This window comes from Dermacentor silvarum, chromosome 8 (genome assembly GCF_013339745.2).
Source record: "Dermacentor silvarum isolate Dsil-2018 chromosome 8, BIME_Dsil_1.4, whole genome shotgun sequence".
Lineage (NCBI taxonomy): Eukaryota > Metazoa > Arthropoda > Arachnida > Ixodida > Ixodidae > Dermacentor > Dermacentor silvarum.
Genome location: NC_051161.1, coordinates 171,270,148 through 171,290,195, shown reverse-complemented (window position 1 = coordinate 171,290,195; position 20,048 = coordinate 171,270,148). Strand labels below are relative to the sequence as shown.

Genomic DNA, 20,048 nt, shown 5'->3' with positions numbered 1-20,048 from the left:
GAGTTCACCACTTGTCGATTGGCTGCTCTCTCCCTTCCGTTTTCAGAAATTTTGCTTACTGCCCACTTTGTGTTGTTGCAGCACCAGAATAGAGTGTGTTTCGAACAAAGATCTTGGATCGCGCCCCAGGAATGGAATGATCTGGGAATTCGTCAAGTTGCTTTTACTGCTGAAACCTTTTATAACTTCGAATGAACGAAATTCGTGATTTAACCTGTGGGGGTGTTCCCCAACCCATAGCGCGTATAATCGCAGCTACGTAGGGTTCGGGCGAATAAGGAAACAAGCAAGTCAACTCAACAACGTTTATTGCTGCAGGCAATAAAACACACTTGCAAAGGGAAGTCCACTCTGTGTAATAAGTAATAAAATAGGCTTGCCTCGTCGTGTGTGATAGTCACGCAAAAGAGGTCACTGAAGGGTTGCAGCGGGTATATCTGTATGGGCAGGTAGGTGTAGCGAGGTCGGAGATGCCCGGGGGTTTCTTGGTCGCGCTCTTTTATACCTTTTTACCTTTCCGCGAAGGGAATGTCCTCCTCGCCTGCCGGATACTTTCCCTCTTCCCGCGCGGGCACGCGCGTCGCGAGAGGCGAGCAAGAACCGGGAGAGGGCAAAGTGCATCTCTCCCGTGTCCGCCCGGCTCCCGCCGAGTGCGCTACGTGCGCAAGCGACGGCGAGCGCCCGCGGGAGAAGGTGGCGGCGTGTGCTCCCCACAAACCAAGTTTCTTGCTGTAAGTGGTTATATCAAGGTCTGACTGTTTTCTCTGCAGTGAACAGTGGAAACTTACTGACCAATACTCACATAAAATAATTCCCTCCTAATGCACATGAGAACTAGGGGGCACCTGCCATGTGGGTGCACCATGCAATCGTTCTGGGAGGAGAGTCCACTTGCTGTCTGGCGTAGTAGACAACTTGGGCCAATCCCCCAGAATGGATGTGACACAAAGGGGTATGTAACTGCAGTAAAACGCCCCATCCGCAACAGACACCTCAGTGTGTCGAATGTGGCCGCTCGATAGATAGCCATAGAACAAGTTGGAGCCAGGATACTAGTGATAGGGACGGTTGCTGTGGAGTTACAACTGGAGTGCAGTGACTGCAAGGCCTTCATGTTAGGGTAAAACCTGATTCCTCCTAGAAGCTTGCTCTTTTGAAAAGGATAATAAATGCAGGTGTTACAAAACTGATCAACACTGCCTTACTTGTATGGACAAGTAAATCTGGAGCCCTCATCAAAAACGCCTTATAAATAAAATAGAACGCATACAAAAATTAGCAGTTAGGTTTGTATATTCGGATTACAAAAGGCAGTCTAGTATCTCAGGTCTGATCGCAAGGGCAAACCTAAAATCCCTCTCGCAGAGAAGAGCAATTTCACGACTAAAATTGATCTATGAATTATACCATGGTCATTTCCAGATAACACGTTCTCATTACCTGCAAGATCCTCCAAAACGCTCAACCAGACTAAATCATTCCAAAACAATCTATTCTCCCCCAAGTCGTGTTAATGTTCACAAGCACTCCCTTTTTCCATCCGCCATTTCTCAGTGGAACAACTTAAGTAACGATATTGTGTGTTGCAATAACATCGACTCTTATTAACCGCATTCAGTGTATTGACGTCTCACCATGATTTTTTTTTCTTTTCATTACATTTCTGTATGACTTCTGTATGACATTCTCTGTATCGACTTTTCCCCATGATTTTTTAATCATTACATTTCTGTACCACTCCTGCACGGGCCGTGAAGGGCCTGCAGTATATTCAAATAAAAAAAAGAGGTGGTCAAGATATACAGTGGTGTGATTGCTGCTCCATAGCTGCTCCAAAAGGCCAATCCTGCTCCTTTAAAAAACTGAACTAACAAGCGACATAATTCATCACACGCACTAGTCATGTGGGCAAGTAAGGTGCAATAGTTGGGCTACCACGCGCTTGCAATTTGGCGGCTACGGCCATTCCTGAAATGTGGCTTTGAGAGCAGACAACACTTTAAGGCTGGTACAGCATGGCCTTTTTGACTATTTTGTTAAATGGGGGGCAACTCGTTGCACGTGCTTGTTTCTCTTCGTTGCCCTGCTGCCATTTTGCTGTTTTCGGCGAGTGTAGCCTAGCAAGCGAGCATTGTACACTCCTAAAGCTCTTCCGTAGTCGAGTTCTCCAAATTTCCATCTCCATGTGCAGTTCTACAGTTCTAGCCATCCCAGCCTCCTGCAAACTGGAAAGCTTTAAAGAGGTTTGTGGTTATACTATCATCGTGATGCTGCAGTGGTCATATTATCGTCATCACAGCTTCATCTAATTTTCGTCACACCATCGTCTTCATACAGTTGTCATCCCAATGCCATAATTCTATCGTCATTACTTCGTCATCATGCATGGGATTCGCATGTTTTAGCGCCACAACTTTATGTTGAGCTAAATGATTCTTGGTAAAAGTGTGCATGTTTCCTGTTAAATTGGGCTTCCTCCTTCTGTAAGCTCACTTGCTTATCTTAAAGACAATTTTTCCACTTGGAAATATACATTTAGATGCTCCAAAAGCTCCCTCTTCTGCTCCAAAGTGCACTTTTGGTTGCTCCAAGAAGCTGCTCCAAAATAATCTCAGCCAATCACATCACTGTTAATATTATTCGTATGTGAATATGATACAGGGGAATCTTGTTAATACGATCTTCACGGGAACCGGAAAATAAAATTTGTCATCCGAAAATCGTATCATCCAAAATGCATTGGTCCTGTAAGACAGTGGGCGGGAAATGAACAAAAAAACATATTTTCCCGAAAAACGTATTATGCAGAATCGTATGAACGAGATTCCCTTGTATATTCTCCCTTTTCGATAAGCACTGTCGGTCGGGAGTGAACGAAAGTTGGTGTCTTCTTTGGTAGTCGCATTAATGTGAATACGATGTAGGTCCGTCGCATACATGTAAATGGCGGTAAGCGAATGCAGCACTGACATTGCGAACGGTAGCTGCGCCTTTGAGAGGGCTCCACATATTTGCATTCAAAGAAGGGTGGCATATTGGCATTCCAGCAGCTTGATGGCAGAAAGTCTGCAACGAAAAAGCACCGTTGTCCCTTAATTGCATCAAATCATATCTTAGCACGTGGCAATATGTGTGCATATGTAAGTGTGCCATTGATTGCCCTCGTAGATAATTTCAGTTCAGTTGTAGTCCTACTGAACCCCACGCGCAGCAACAAGCCATGCACCACTGGTCGCTCTCGACTAAGGTGCTGACGACTGTGCTTGGTGGGGGCTGCCGTGATCTCACCACCAGTGAGCTTCGGCTTAAGTGGGGCACACTTGCCTTTCTTCTCGCCCAAGCCTCGTATATTTGTCGTGCAGAAAAAGATCCCAGGTATTGGGAGTGCATTGTAAAATACAAATGCGAGATAGTGGGTCGTCGTGGTCTTCTCTCCCATTCTTCAGTTTTTTTCACGTGATATCAAGGTAATCCTTCTATATGGAGAAATAGTTCTTGATTAATGAGATGAAATGTTTAGTAGTGGCCATTCAGACTCGCACAATGTGTTTCGTCTGGAGTATTTAGGCAACATTAGTGATAATCGGCGAGCATCTTGCTCCAGGAGGGCACATGTAGCTGGCAAATGGAGGCCTCAAGAGGGCACCTGAGATTTTAAAAATTGAGCACACTCAAGTGCAGTTTACATCGACATAATGCAAAGCATGCTTGTTTTGGTAGAGAATGGATGTGTATCATATAAGTGTTCTGCAGGGAATGGTTACTGCTCTTGCGAGGGGTTTATCTTCTCTATGTGTATTACAGTAGCGGGCATATGATAACTTGCATTTTCGTTTTTAATCTCGGTAGATTGCTAATCTATGCAAACTAAGCTGAGGTTGTGTCTAGTAAAGTCATTAAGTAGTGTGTCTGCATGAGAAAGTCTATATTTTTGCAAGTAATAAGTCACTGTTCTTAAACTGGAATTGTCGAAAACTTTTCAATACGTTAGTATTTGAAACTTATGAGTGACTGTGCCCTTATCAAAAAAGAAATTAGCGTAGGACACTATGCCTACAAATTTGGACAACAAACACTGTAAGGAAGCCATTTGCTTCAATTACAGATTGACAGCGATGAGGCATGGATTGCAGTAAATTGTCATTGACAGCTTGAAGTGTCACTGACCATTCTTGCAGCAGTTCATGAAGTCTCTGGTCGACGTTACTCACAGTTTTCTGCTTCCAATGGCGTTCCCATTGTTCTTTAAACCATTTGCTGCCGCACGGACCTTCTGTATCTTAGTTTTTTTACCGGAAGCAGTACAGTTGAGGGTTTCTACAATAAACGCCTGCAAAATGAAATGACCTGTATAATGGAGGAATAATTCTGCCCCCCGTTTTATTGTGGGCTGTGCAGTGCGTGGCTTTTATAATGAATTGGGCTGTATAACGAATGATTTTGGAGGCCGCAAGCACTTTGCTATAAAGGGATTTGACTGTAGTGTTCTATACGCTCATATCTCTGCGCCATGAGCATGTAGCAGCACCAGCAACACATGCATGCTACATCTACAGTATTGGTGACCACAGACTTTGGAAACTTTGCGACTTTGTGCCGACTATTGTGAGAATGGAATTCATCGGTGCCTCCGACGCCGTACGCGTCCCAGGCAGTTTGGGCTTTCTCCTTCCGCCTTCCAAGCTTCTGGCCAGCTGACCCCTCCCTCTGGATAGCGAAAGTCAACAGCCACTTCATGACGGCCCGGATGGCATCGCCGCTGCTACTATGTGATTCGGCCACAGCGCTCACCGGCCACGGCGCTCACCAGGCCACGGTACGAGCACGCCGGCCATGGTACAACACCGTGATTCACCCTACATCCCTCCTGACTTGGAGACGTCAACACATGTGTTTGTCCGTGGCGTCGCAGTCCGCAAGCCTTCGCAGTGCCCTTATCACGTCATCAAGTGAAATGACAAGTTCTATACGCTTGATTTGCACGGGCGCCACGACACCGTCTCTATTGACCGCCTAAAGCAGCCATCGTTGAAGACCCACTGCCCCATACAATTCCAGACGTTACCTCCCCTCTCATCCCCATCGTTGCATCCGCTCGCCCCTTCCACTGCTACAACCAGCAAGCGTTGTTCCGTATCGTTCGGACTCCCGACTTTCACCGGGCCTCTTCACTAGCCGGTGGCCGATGTAGCAGCACCAGCAACATGCAGAACTGTTGTCGACGCCGCCCGCGTTTGCACCGAACGCACGCGACGTCCGTGACTGTTGCCGGTGCCTCTGGCAGCGGCTCGGAGGTTTTCGACCAGATCAGCACTGGACACTCGTCGAGCAGCGTCAGAAGCCTTTGCCACCTTCTCACCTCGCAACGTTTTTATATAAATAAGTTTGTTTGTAGATGTGTGCTCACTCGTACTTAAGCAACTTCTTCTTGTGCAACACATGCACGCTACATCTACAAGCGCATAGGTCAAATATTTGGTAATACATATTACATTTGAGAATCGTTCAGATTTCGGTCTGTGCAATTTTGAAGTCACAGGCATTTCATTGTGGGAAAAAGTTTGAAGCACTGCAGCATGGGCCGCCGTCCTGTGGTGAATCACACGACACTACTTCACAAGAAGGCACAGAGAAAGTGCTGTCGTCACAAGGCTTGTCATCACTGTCAAAGAGAATATCCAATATCTCGTGCTCGGAGAGAGTAGGCCATCATTTCTTCTGCCACTCGAGAGGATCAAAAACATACAAGAGTGCATTTGGTATCTATTGGTAACATATCTAACCATGTTCTGATAAACCGACAAAGTGCCACCATCCATCACTAGCTTCAAGAAGTACAAAATACCGCGGGGGGGGGGGGGGGGGGGTACAAAATACAAGTACCATAGTTACCGGTGTATACAACGCATTTTTTTTCTGAATTTTTTTCTTCGGTGCGTCTTAAAGAACGGTGCCACTTATGTTTTTTTTTTTCTGGAAAACTGCCGTCAAAATCGGATTCGATGTTATGGCCACACGAAGCGCGCTGGTTGACTTAATTGCTACGGGTTCTGTGCGGGCTATCGAGGTGCCGGGTTCTGCTCATAATCGAGCTCCCGAGTGCCGTGGGAGGAGGACGAAGCAGCAACGCAAATGGCGGCAGGCCGATCGCGAGTCGACCGACCCCGAAGTCCTCGCATCGGCAGATCGCTGTCAAGATACGGTGCGCGCCACTGTGCAAACTACGTAGTTGATACCAGAGTATACAAGCCACCCCCCTCCCTCCTGCGCTGCCTTCCCGCTTTCCTCCCTTGTGTGCGATTCGGCTCACTGTCGCACGCTTTCACTCGCACATTCAGCATACGACGCGTGGGGACGATGTTATCGCCCTTGGACTTTATACGGAACATCGCGGCAACCACGACGGCAGAAATGCACCTGGAGTGGAACGCGGGTCACTCGCAAGCGTGACCCGCATTCTCGGAGCGAAACGTCAGTGTATATATTTTTTTCATCACTTACCGAACGAACAGGTGCATCTTATATGCCGGTGCGACTTATAAACATTTTTTTTTTCCGGAAAAACTGCTGTTTTGAGGGGGGTGCGTCTTATACAAAGGTGCGAATTATAGACCGGAAAATATGGTACAAAATACAAATGCCTGGCGATTTGCCGGCTTTGTCAGTGAATGGAGTAAAAGGTGTTCGCAAGGGTTCACATCTGTAGACTGGCTTGGCCAGTTCAGCAGGGTCATTTTCCTCTCCTTGATCCAATCCTTCACCATGACGGTTGTGTGCTTTGGGTGGTTGCCTTGCTAGTGTATATACTGATTGTAAAGATTTTTTTCTGCCTTTTGAAGCATGGTCTTCTCTAGGATGTGCTTGTCGTCAGTGCCATCAGTTCTGTGAAGCTGCAACATTATCGCTAGGATGAGGCTTCTGTATTATGTCGCGCATAGTGAATCCCAAGGAGTCTGACCAGGTGTGGAAGTTTTTACTCTGGCTGTCTGCATGCATCCAGTCTCGAGAGTAGCTTGGGCTATGGACAGCTTGCTAGAGCCTGCCAGAGCTGCTCACTTAAATTTTCCCTTGGCAGATGCAAAAAAAAAAAAAAAAAGCCTTTGCTTTGACATGCTGATACTCGTGAGGCTCCATGGATGCAGCAGCATATATGGCAGACAGCCAAAGCGAGTGCCAAGGTGACCTACTCCCACTGGGGAAATGAAACCAAAAGTGGCGGTAGAAAAGCCATTATTATTTATGACCACTAATTTTTCAAGGGTCAAAAAGTACTCCTCTGTGCTGAGGTGAACCGCCAGAGATGTGCCATCACTTGTCATACTTTGTACAGCATGTGTCATGCATGTGGTGAGCTTCAACAGAAACTTGAGATGAGTGTGCCAGCCTAGTTACACACGGCCAGTGTGTGAGACCACTTTAGGAGTCGAAGGACGTAGCGACTTGCATCTGCCCCTTGTGTAAATGCGCTTAAAAGACGAGCACGATAGGTGATGACGAGACGCACATACCCTTCGGCCATCGTCTTCACCTATTGTCCTCATCTTCATTTACACCATTGTCATGTCAAAAACAAACTTGCCCAACTATGTTTATTAAGTAGAGCTCCAAGTCGGGCTAGTTGGTTAACATGCATGGTATATTTTAACTGCGCTAACCCACACGGACAAAGACGAGGCAGACAAGACGTGCGCAGACTCGCAACTGAATGTTTAATGGGTGAAAATGACATATATACAGAGGAAAAATGAATACATCTGATTGGCCATCCAACCATGGATAAGTTGACGTCACACAGTAGCATCTAAAAACCCCATCTCGCGTCCATCCGTGTGGGAGGGACGCGAGATGGGGAGAGAAAGGAAAACGAGAGGAGGAGAGAAAAAAAAATGTAAGAGCCGTGAAACGCAAGAGCTGAGAAATGGGAATGTCCGTGTGGGTTAGTGGAGTTAAAATATACCATGTATGTTTATTAAATCTGTGTTATGGCTGTCTAACACGTTCTGTGCAAAGTGAGTCTTGGCTGTCCTGCATGAGTGTTGTCTCCACTCAGGTGCAGCTGCCCAAGGACGAGCTGGAGCGCCTGTCCAAGGAGGAACTGATCGCAAAGTGAGTGTGCTCAAATGAGATGCATGGAGGGGTGCACTGTTTCAAAAGTGTTGCACACATGTGCAGGAGAACTTCATTACTTAGGTCTATTCAATTTTGGTTATCCCAACCAAAGGTCCCGCATGGTGCCCATACACTTTAACGGGGCAAAGCTTTTCTGAAATGGTGTGCGTAGTTCGTCCCACCTTTTCTCAAGGGGATGTTCTGGGAGTCATTGAGCACGGGATTCCTTCCAGAGAAACAGGAAGATAGCATGTGTTGTGTCAGCGCGCATAAGTCGGGGCCCCGGAAACTAGTCGGCAATTACGGGCGGGATGCAGTAGCACCCCCGTTGATACGTTTTCCACGCGACCGTAAAAAAAAACAAAAAAAAAACTTAAGAGCCGTGAAACGCAAGAGCTGAGATAAGGAAAAAAATTGGGAAATCAGACTAGTAGTGAACTGCACACAATTTTATTTAAATTCTTACGTTAAAAAAAAAGTTGTAGTTTCGCCCGAAAGGCGAAGCATTGATTGCTATAGCAAATTAGTAGACAGTTATACAAAGTAAGGATAGTAGTTTTATTGTCCGTGTAAACTTTGTAAACATTTGCTTATTAACTATATTAACAAGTATGGTGTCACCGTGCACAGGCAAACATGAACACATCACATTCGATGACCGCGGCCACTGGCTGTCAAAACGCTTGCGTGAGGAAGCGTGGCAGCAGCAGTCAGCAACATAACCATTGGGGCTGTCCATCGTTTCAACACAAACTGAGCGGAAAAAGACAGCACGCATAACGTTGTGAGGCGTCGGCACACTGCCCCCAAAGCACATCGCTTTCAAGATACGGCCGTACACAATTGATGCCAGACTACAACGCCGCCCCCTATGCCTCCCTCCCCCCGGTGCCTCGAGTGCGACGAAAGACGGCGCACTTTCTCCCCACTTTCCTTTCTTGTGCGCATGAGCTTGATCTGCTATCGTCTGCTCCCCTTGCACGCTTTCACTCGCATATACAGCATACGGCACGCAGCGACTGTGTCGTTGCCCTTGGACTTTATACGGAACGTCTGTGCACCAATACCAATTTTAGGGCCCCAATGCGTTATAGACCCTATGTTTAGATAGCAAATACGGATCTCAAAAGCCATGCTTTTGCTGGCAGAAACCGAAAATAGGTCATAGGTGTCGCCCCCGGCAATTTGGGTGGCCAATCCCATCTCGGGCCACCAAGCCAAAGCCAAGCTACATGAAAAGTCAACGTAGCCGCTCGAGCCGGCGCGGGGTGGCAGGTCGCAACGCATGATCTGGGCGCGGTCCCATACTTGCAATGCAACAGCGGGGTTTCCAATGCATTGGATCCTATGGGAGCTATGCCAGGACTGGCCGAGAACGACGTAACAACCAAGAAAACGCAGCACCCAGGCACGCAACAGCGGGGTTCTACTGTACTTTTAACGAGCATTGTCTGCAAAATATTAGAAGACGCCTTGTGTAGCAAAATTATGAAACACATGAATGACCAAAGCCTTGTTAATCCGCACTTCAAGGTAGGAACAGCGCAAGGCCACCAGAGGAGACAGAAGAGAGAACAGAGCGCTGAACTTCCAACAGTTTATTTTCTTTCCAGAAAGCATCGCTATTTATACACTCATACAATAGCACACCAACCATGCGCAGAACGCCTCAACAAAACCACACAAAATTCAACGTGGTGATAGCCCGAGGTATCTGATCTCCTTGTCAATGAGAGCGACTGAGGGGGTACTGACGCAACCATCCCTCAAACGTAGAATTTCTCCCGCTTCGATTATCTCTCGTGTAACACGGTCTCTGTGTTTCGCGACGATACTACATTTTTTAAATCTTGGCCTGCATCCACATGCGCTGCGTGGGCAGAAAGCCATCCCCGTTTTGCGCGGTCTACATTGTACTTGTGTTCCTTCAGCCTTTCATTTATGCAGTGGCCCGTCTGTCCGATATAATATTTGCCACAAGACAGAGGAATCCGGTAAACGATGTTGTCTATCTATAGGTTTCTTTTGATGTGCGATATGGCACTCTCGTTTGGGCCTGGATGCTGGGACGGTTGCCGGCCGCGGATTGCCGGCCGCAATCACTTATCACCACACGGGGGGCCCCGTGGCAGAGGATAATCGAATGCAGAAGAAACCCCGAAACATCGGCTGCTGTAGCTGCAACAAGTGCCATCGTTTCAACATACCGTGTGAAATAATCCACGCACGGTGAACCAGCGGCAGCTGGTGGAAGACTTGGGGAAGGGACCGAGTAAATCTATACCCACTTTTTCAAAAGGTGAAGTCGGTGGTCTAACTGATTGGCAGCATTCCTGCAGGAGCTGTAGTCGGTTGTTTGTGCCGTTGGTACACATCACAGCTGGCGACATACTGCTTGGTTGTCTTCCACGATTGAGGCCAATAGAAACGTTGTCGGAGGTGATGGAGCGTTCTCGCGAATCCAAGGTGCCCGGATGTCCGGTTGTCGTGCATGGCTTGAAGTAGCGCAAGGCATTCTGGGATGACGAGGAGAAGTGGGGCACCGTTGTTAGAATAATTCTTGTGGTAAAGCAGACCATCGAGAATTACAAATGGTGTAGCCGTTCAGATCTGTGGGTCGCATCGATAATCGGCTTTAGTGAAGGGTCGCGCTGTTGTTCGTTCTTCTTGAAGACGGTCAAGTCAGAAAAGACCAATGAGATTGGAGTTAAGTAGTTGTCGAAATCGTCATCATCAGTGCCCTGGGTCTGACAGGGAAGACGAGATAAGCAGTCGGCGTCTGTGTGGCACCAACCGCTCTTGTAAGCAGCGGAAAAGTAGAACAACAATCTTGAACTGGCGGCCATACAAATATGGTGTGAACTTGTGGATGGCGAAAACAACAGCAAGACATTCCAGTTCCGTGACTGTGTAATTGCTCTCTGCTTTCGTCAGAGTACGACTTGCGTAGGCAACGACATGTTGGCGGGCGTCGTGAAACTGGACGAGCACAGCACCAACGCCCACACCACTTACATCAGTATGCAGTTCGGTGAATGCCTGCGGATCGAAATGGCAGAGAAGTGGCCCAGAGGTGAGTAAGAAATTCAGCTGCTCGAAAGCGGTCTTGCACTGAGCGGACCATATGAAGGGAGTGTCCTTGCGAAGCAGGTAAGTCAGTGGAAAAGCAAGCTGGCCGAAGTCTTTAATGAACCTGCGAAAATAAGAACAAAGGCCCAGGAAGCTTCTGAGGTCTTTCACTGTCTTCGGCTGCCTAAAGTTGCGAACAGCAGAAATCTTTTGGGGGTCTGGCCGTATACCGTCGTCGTCGACGAGATATCCCAGTACAAGGGCTAGACGCTCACGAAAACGGCACTTAGAGTTTAAAATGAGGCCAGCCTGTTGGATGCAGTCCAAAACAACACCGAGCCGCTGGTTGTGCTTGTGGAATGTTCGGCCGAAGATAATCACATCAACTAAATAACACATGCAGATCTCCCATTTGAGACCGCGGAGGATGGAGTCCATAAACCGCTCGAAGGTTGCTGGGGCATTACATAAGCCAAACGGCATGACGTTGAACTCAGAGTCTGTCAGGCGTCACAAAAGCGGTCTTTTCTCTGTCAGACAGCTGCATCGGTATCGGCCAGTACCCAGACCGGAGGTCAACCGACGAAAAGTGTGAGGCGGAGTGAAGGCAGTCTACAGCATCGTCGATTCGCGGTAAGGGATACACGTCTTTCTTTGTGACAGCATTCAGGCGGTGGTAATCGACACAAAATATCCAGGAGTTGTCTTTCTTTTTCACTAGTATAACAGGAGCTGCCCAAGGACTGCAAGACTCCTGAATAACGCCTTTCTGCAGCATGTCGTCGACCTATTCGGCGATCTCTTTTCTTTCTATTGGAGATACGCGATAGGGTTTCTGGCGTATCGGAGTCGCTTGCGCTGTGTTTATGCGATGGTGCATGCGGGATTCCGGCAACATCCGAGAACGCTCGCCTTGAGCAAAATCAAAGACTGACGTGTGGCAGGCAAGCACTTGTAAGAGTACATCTTGCTCGGAAGACGGCAACGACTTGTTGATCACACGTCGCAAGTCATCCGAATAGTTCGGCAATGGGCGACGTATGTCTGAAGATGCTGCAACTGTTAGTACATGAATTGTGACTTGCTCCTCAAATGTTACCAATTTAAGTCCGGCAAGCAGGGCAACAGGCTCGGTAAAAGCGTTGATTGTCCACAAGGAAGCACGCCCGCTGATGGCTTGAACAATAGATCGGGGAACCAACACATTCTTCTTAAGCGCGTTGTTGTGGTCTGGCTCGACAATACCGCTGCATGATCCCATCTGGACACGTGAAGAACACACGGGAACAAACATGCCTGTGCGACCAGGCAGGAACACATCTTGAGACAGTGAAAACACGTCGGCTTGATCAGTCTGCAAATCATCAAGTATGGCGCTTGGTAACGTGCTCCGTAATAAAATCTCTCCAGTCCCGCAGTCAAGTGTAGCACTGCATCCACGTAGGAAATCTATGCCTAAAATAACATCATGAGGTGCGTGGAGCAACACATTAAACTCTGCTCTAAAGCTCAGTCCACCAATTGCAACCAAAACCGAACAAACACCAACAGGGCGAAACATTTCACCTCCAACTCCACGAAAAGTTTCTTTGCGATCCCACGCGAACATAACTTTCTGTCCTAAGCGATTTTTGAAGCGGACACTCATAACAGTCATAGCGGCACCAGTATCGACAAGAGCAGTAGTTTGTACACCGTCTACACACACGCACGCACGCACACACACCTTGTTCTTCAGCATCACAATAGACAGAGGAATTGGCGAGTCTGACAGTCCCGCGACCGCACCTCCATTGGCCGCACCAGCTAGTTTCCCAGCTGCGGCAGGGAAGGCGACCGACGATGGCGCGGGGATGGCGAACGGCCAGTCGGGTCGGTGGCGGTGTAAGGCTGCACTCGGAGACAGGGGACTGATCTCGCGATTGGTATGACCACTGTTGTCGCAGAGGATGGACTCCGAATTGAGCGGACAAGTCTTCGTGCTCACGAGCTGGGTACGCCGAAAAACGTGGCGCTCGCTGCGGGCGGTGGTGACAATAGCGTGCAATATGTCTTCGGGAACCGCAGGCATAGCACACAGGGAGGTCGCGGTTGGAACTAAATGGAGCACGTACGCGTGGCGCCGGGTATGATGCCGCAAGAGCATGTCGTGGCATCCAGTATTCTGCAGGAACACGTCGAGATGTTGGGTAGTACTCCGCAGTATCACGACGGACTGGTGAGGACTGGCGGCGACTGAGATTCGCCGGGAGGGACCGAAAGCTCGTGTTGTTTAACTGTGGTTGTTCCGATGGCGGTCGGCGCTCAATGCGACGTTCTCGGGACCAGGATGGCGGTGTATCAGGAAAGCACTTGTCAAACGTGCACTGATAACCAGCGTCTACTCCCTGAAGTCGTGCTAGCTCATCTCTAACCACTCGACGCACGATCGAGGCGATGTCCTCGCAGGCAGTGACGTCCATACTTGCAACTGCGGTAACGTTGTCCAAGCGCCCGAACTTGGGTAAGATCCTTCGGGTCTTCAGAGCTTTGAACGCGTGACGTTGCTGCCGGAATTCGGAAGGAGGAGGAGGAGGAGGAGGAGGAATAAACATTTATTTCGGAACCAGCACTTTAAGATGGCCGGGTCTAAGCCTCCCATGAGGGGACGTTGAGGGCTTGCCTCGCCGCCGCCTCACGGGCGTGCTGGGTCGCCCAGGTTTGGTCGTCGAGGGCGGAGCTCCGCAGAGCCTCATGCAACCTCGACGAGAGGGTCGTGGTGTTAATTTGTGTGTACTGTGCTGGGCACTCCCACAGCATATGCGGAAGCGTAGCCGGGTGAGTGCCACAGCACCGGCAGTTGGGGGTATTGTAAACTTCAGGGAATATTTAAACTTCAGGGAATATTTTCTATTTAATCATTAATGAGCTGCTACTTGTTGATAAGTCTCGCTACATAAATGAATCTAAGACCCGCATAGTGCGAAATAAACATAGTAGGCACGTTAAGGAAAATAGATTTCACAAGAATTGCTACAAATACTCATTCTTCCTTTCGACAGCACGTGACTGGAATTGTCTCCCTGCAAACATTGTAAACGCAGGGACTCGTGAGCAGTTTTCTGCACTTGTGTCCGAATATTTTCAACAATAGGGCGTATATCACTGTATCGCTGTATTCTATTGTTCCGTTGACTGCTTGCTGTATGTTGATGTATTGTTACCACTCCTGTCTTGGTCCTGATGTGGACCGACAGTATCTGTAAATAAATAAATAAAAATAAGGTGGAGGCGGGCGGGTGAAGGGTACGTATTTGTTTGTAGCAGACGCAGGGTGGTAGCCTGCGCCCAGCTGAACTTGGGGTGAGGTGGGGGGAAGGTTCGGCGACTAAGGTAAAATGCCTTAACGAGATCGTTGTAAGTAGACAGACTGTTCCTGGTGTCCAACTCGTCTCCAGTGTCTCCGGCGCGGTTGACTAGTCCTCGCGCAATGGAGTGGGTGACCTCGTTGAGGTTGGGGAGGTGTGGGTGGACAGTGCCCGCGTGGGCCGAGATCCATGTCAGGGAGATCATGCTTTCTTTAGAGTGTGGTGCCTGGTGGAGGATACGAAGAGCTTGAGGAGAAATACGGCCTTTGCTGAAGTTAGTGACGGCTGAGCGAGAGTCACACGATGGTGTGACAGGTGGGATCTAGAGGGGCCAGGGCGATGGCCACTTCTTCAGCCGTTTCGGCAGTGGGGGTAATGACGCTAGAGGCGTGGTGTAGGACTCCATCGCGTGTGGCGACGGCCACAGAATTCGGAAGGAGTGTTCAGGTTTTTTTCGTGATTAGAAAATTGTACATGTCTTCTGCAATGCCTTTTAACAGATGTCCCACTTTGTCTTCATCGGACATATTCCTGTTGACAATTCCACATAGCTTTAATATTTCTTCAATGTACGTTGTACACGTTTCGCCAGACAATTGCGCTCTGTGCGAGAGCGTGTGTTCCACTTTCATCTTTTTGTAATTTGAGTCACCAAAGCAGGCTTTCATTCTTTGACAAAAGTTTCCCAAGTAGTCAGCACATGTTCATGATCGTCAAAAGAATAGTAGAGCGGTACTGGCGAGAAAAAATGCGACGTTCACAAGCTGCGCGGACGTGCTCCACCCGTTTTTGGCGGCTTACTCTTTCGTAGTGCCTCAGCCAGTCGTCCACGTCTTCATCTGTTTTACCGGAGAATATACGTGGTTCCGGCGTCCAGTAGCTCGGTTGCCTTGGTCTCAGGCTGACTTGATCAATCCCCTCTTCGGCGGTGTTCATTGACCAGCCATACTTGTTCGCTCTGGTGGTAGTCCGGCCAGGCGTCTGCTTCTGTAAAGATCTGGTAGGACTGGGTGGTCCAGGGCGTCCCTGCAACTCCACCACTTGTTACGGATGTAGAATGAATTTATTTACAATGAAAGGGGTAGAGAAGACATGGAACGGGTCCGAAGCAGCCGATCCACGAAAAACCTCGCGCCGCTTCTTCTTTTCCTTCTATTCTCTTCTGGTGCGGCGTTACAATATCAAGGAACTCAGACGGAGTGTGCGGGAGCATGAAATTTGCACGAATTCACGTGGTAGAGTGTGTTGCAAGGGTTGGTGGGACACAGAAGTGTAGATGCTCTTCGAAGTGTGCACGGCAGCCAGCAGGCACCATCGCAGAGCTGTCAGAGAACTGCCCGCCGACGACTGCCAGGAGGCCAGGCAGTCATACGTCTAATATGAACAGCCCATGCAGGGGATCGTGCAAAGAGAGATAGCCGAATACGATCAGCATTGGCTTCTTTCAGTCACCGAGTCTGGTCGAAACGGAGCCCAAAAAGTCCGGTCGACCGGTATGTGCGAAGAATCGATTGGAAAGATCCTCACCACGAACTTGGCGATGAGTGCACTGACCACCCCGTCTCTGATGAAGAGGGACACCTTGCGAGTCATTTCGATCAGCTATTTGCTTCCCCTCCTGCCCCCCCCCCCCCCCCCCTTCGCCTATCCTCGCGCAGGCCCCGAAGATAGTGTAGAGTAGTGCGAATGAGTGATAACGCGGCCCGCGCTTGACGGAGCCCTTGTGTACATTAGGGCCCATACAGCGCAGCAGTGGCGTAGCCAGAAATTTTGTTCGGGGGGGGGGGGGGGGGGGGCTCAGGTTGCAGCGCGGCCTCCTCCTTATAGAATTTGTCGAGGGATCAAATGCATGAATAATAACTGCATTGCCAATTTCATTGTATATTAGATGCTGCAAACGAATTATTGAACGCTATGCACTGTCCATTAAAATATGTATGTTTTCATAACAGAATATATTCGTATGCCCCAAAAATTGTGGCATAAATATCTGATATCAATGCTTCCGTGTTTTTTGTCTAATTAATAAGTAAAGAAAACATCTCATCAACTTTAGAACTATTGACCCTTTTCGCGGAGCAGTTTGTTTTAGAGAAACGAGATGGCGCTCACGGCGGCGCGCCATACCTCTCCTCAGCGACCGCGCACGAATACGAAACCATTACCGATTCTACCTTGCTTCTGTGCGATCAGCTGTAGGAAATGCAACTGAGTTTTCGCTAACACACTGTGCTCCAATTATGCTAGATTGAATAATGTGGATTGAAGACGCGTGCAGTAGTTGGCTGCAAAAATAGTGACTGTTATGTTAAGGAATAGAATGAATCTGTGTGGCGAAGTTCGCGGACCGCTGCTGCAACTGTCCGAACGTGTTACCGGCACTTCGTGATGTACGGGTTTCCTCGAGGATACAGAAATTTGCTCATCCACCAGCCTTGTATTGCTAACCTTTAAAGAAAGGGTTTCATCCCCAGAACGTCGGCAACAGTGAGTACCACTCGTTAAACAATGACAAAGGGAGTAGCGCCGCTTCCTGTCATAGTAAGTTTCGCGCACGTTATCTATACACATCTGTCGAAATGGCAGGAAAACTTACGCCCACTCTATCGCCGACGTATCAAGAATAAGTGAATGGACGCACACTTGAATATATGCGCACTGTATACACACAATAAATGACGGACTACACCTATGGCGCACCAATGGTCGAAGCTGAATGTTTCGTGACGGTCCACAAGAGTAAGCAAGATACTAGCTGTAATATATATTTGCTACAAGGTATTACAATGTACAAAATAGCTACGTTTCAAGCCTTGTGCGCAGCAAGAACAAATCTATCGGATTCGGAACTGAGCACACCCGCGAGCGATTAGGCAGAAAATAATCAGATAGTGGCCGCACCAAGAAACTTCACTGAGTCAGAAACTGACAAGCCACTTCTTCAAAATATTTGCTGAATAAAGAACAAAGAGCAAAACACACTAATCCTGACTGAATTCATAATCGCAAAGCTTGGAATGCATATTTAGCCTCGCTTTTAGAAGAAGCACCATATAAACTGCCTGCGCCGTTTGGACATAGCTCAATCAGCTCCGAAAGAGCTTATGCATGTTCTCTCAAGCTGTGATCAAAGCTTTGTGTCGTCCACCTAGTCACCGCCTACGATATCTCCGAAAACAGAGGTTTTCTAAGCCGCGCCGGCGTCATACACTTCCATTGTAAACAAGGAGGCAACGGAGGCAGTTTAGGCAAGCAATGGACGCGTCACCACGTGATCAAATATGGCAGCGCCCACGGGATCGCCGCGAAAAGGGTCAATATCAGTTCGAAACCAGCCAAGCAGTGCGTGCAGCTTATATGAAAAACGTAAAGGCCATGAAATCAATAAGTTGAGGACAAATATTTCCATGAATCTTTGTCATTCAAGAACCTTGTTTACATTTTTCTACATATGCAACGGCCAGGAAGAAACCTCAATGACGCTATCCCTCGTTGCAATCGATTGCGCAGGAGCAGCTGTAATTCGTCGTGTATTGTAATTACACCGAGATAATACTCGCAGCAGTGAGTACAAATAAAAAGTGGGAGTTCTGCAAAGTATATATTAGAAATGCGAAGATAGAATGGAATATACAAATGCGAAGATACAACTCGCTAAAGGGCAAAAAAAGAGTCGCTGGAAACAAAGTTCACTGCTTGTATACACAAAACCTCGCAGAAAGATATTTAAAAATACGTATGAGTCTCCAATAAATCTACGTGTTTAAGCAAACGTCAGTGTATATAATGCGTCAAATACGACAAATAAACATGTTGCTCAGTCACAGATAGTAAACTTTGAGCACAAAAAGACAGATGATCCTGGCGAAAACATAACTATGATCGCAGAAATCGTGATATGTACTTGGGCCATGCAGCGGTCGCGACAGTGCCATGTGGGTAGAGTAATAGAGGAATAATGCATAAATCAATACGAAAATGTGTAATTTAACTGCGTGCACAACGCCAACAATTATTCTGCACCCAAAATTAAAGGAGGGTATTCCTTCGTTTCAAAAAAGAAATAAAAGCAGGTAGCTGAAAAGGAAAGAAAAGGACAAACGAATGATGCGGTAAGTTGAACTACCCAATATCCGAGTGTTTTTGGCGAACGCCGCGTGGGCCGGGCTTTCAATGAGCAAGGTCGGTCAAAATTGGTTATTGGTATCCTCGTAATTTTTGTATCCGCGTGATAATTGTGATCATGATGGTAACTGCTAGAATAAACGGCGAAAATTTCTGAGGTTTTAAATGTTATAATTAAGAACTTATGGACCTGAAGGAACAGTGCTTTTTACTTGCATTGATTTTTGCTTCTTCGCTATCTAAAGGACAAACTCCTCGCGGCGGGAAAGTTGAGCGAAACGGTCACGTTGATGACGACGTCTCTGTGGGTGTATAGAAGCGCCAGCCTAACCATGCGTTCCACAGACATTGTAGAGCGCAAGTAGTTTTTTAGTAAACTCTTGTTAAAAAAATATTCTCTCTGCGCTGGCAGTGGTCACTGGAAGGGTGACTAGAAGCTGCAGCAGTATTTACACATTTACATAGAACCTGCTGTCGCAGTGAGAGATGGGCATCTATTCCGGTGGTAAAACCTAAAACACTCCCTTGATGTCGTTGGCATACTTGTTCAGGTACCTTGCAGAAACAGTAGGCTGTTCGATTCCAGCGATGTCCGTCGTTTCGTCAGGAAGTATGGAGAAGCAGCCTGCTTTTGAATCTAAGCTTTCTTTGATAATGTCACCACAAATTTCTATAATTTGGTTTTGTGCGTCTGGGCTTAAATACGAGGCAATACTGGGGCAACTTTCCAAATGGTTCTTCAGATATGTATCTCCACAATCAGCTCGCATGCGAAGAAGCACTCTGAAAATGCCTGTATTTTCAGCAGGGGCATTGCGTAAATCCATAGGGCCCCTGTCCCTGTGGCCCCGGAGAGCCAGACCTTGTCGCCCGCAAAAAAAAAAAAAAAGAACCTCAATAATAGGCCGTTTACTTTCTTCTGTTTTCTCATATTTTACTTTGCCTGCCCTGGTCCAGCTGATCAATCACATTGGGCACGCTTCCTGAAAATGTTTGGAGACAATTATCAGCTGCTAGCTGACAGTCACGGTGATATTTAGTATTTTCGTTGTCGGGATAGGGGGATCGCCCACTGCTCTCTGCCTCGACACACCGAGCCCCGCGGTTGGCGCATGCCTGCGCATCAACCGCGGTCCGGTACAAGCTCGAGGAAACAATAGACGACAACCACGTGTACACTCGGAAAGCATTTATTACGACTGCAACTAACACTTTGAGCAGGCCAGCTAGCTATAGTTGACATCGCTGAGGGTTCCCTCGAAGAGAATAATACACTAGGTAAAGAAGGGCTTCCGACTTACCAACTGGGGAATACGGGGGGGCCGCGGCGTTTGCCGCGGCAAGAACGCGGTTGACTAACCACGTACGGGAATACAGGAGCGACGGCGGAGACTTCCG

At 47.9% G+C, this 20,048-nt stretch overlaps 1 protein-coding gene across 6 annotated transcripts in view; it reads left to right on the top strand.

The window, feature by feature from the left end:
• Positions 1–20,048, top strand: part of LOC119461840 (pre-mRNA-splicing regulator WTAP) — a 230,283-nt gene that overhangs the window by 47,748 nt on the left and 162,487 nt on the right. For all 6 annotated transcript variants that reach the window (XM_037723214.2, XM_037723213.2, XM_049672751.1 and 3 more), the window contains exon 3: positions 8,051–8,106. In XM_037723214.2, coding sequence (XP_037579142.2) covers positions 8,051–8,106 — 56 coding nt within the window. The remainder of the gene's footprint in view (positions 1–8,050; positions 8,107–20,048) is intronic.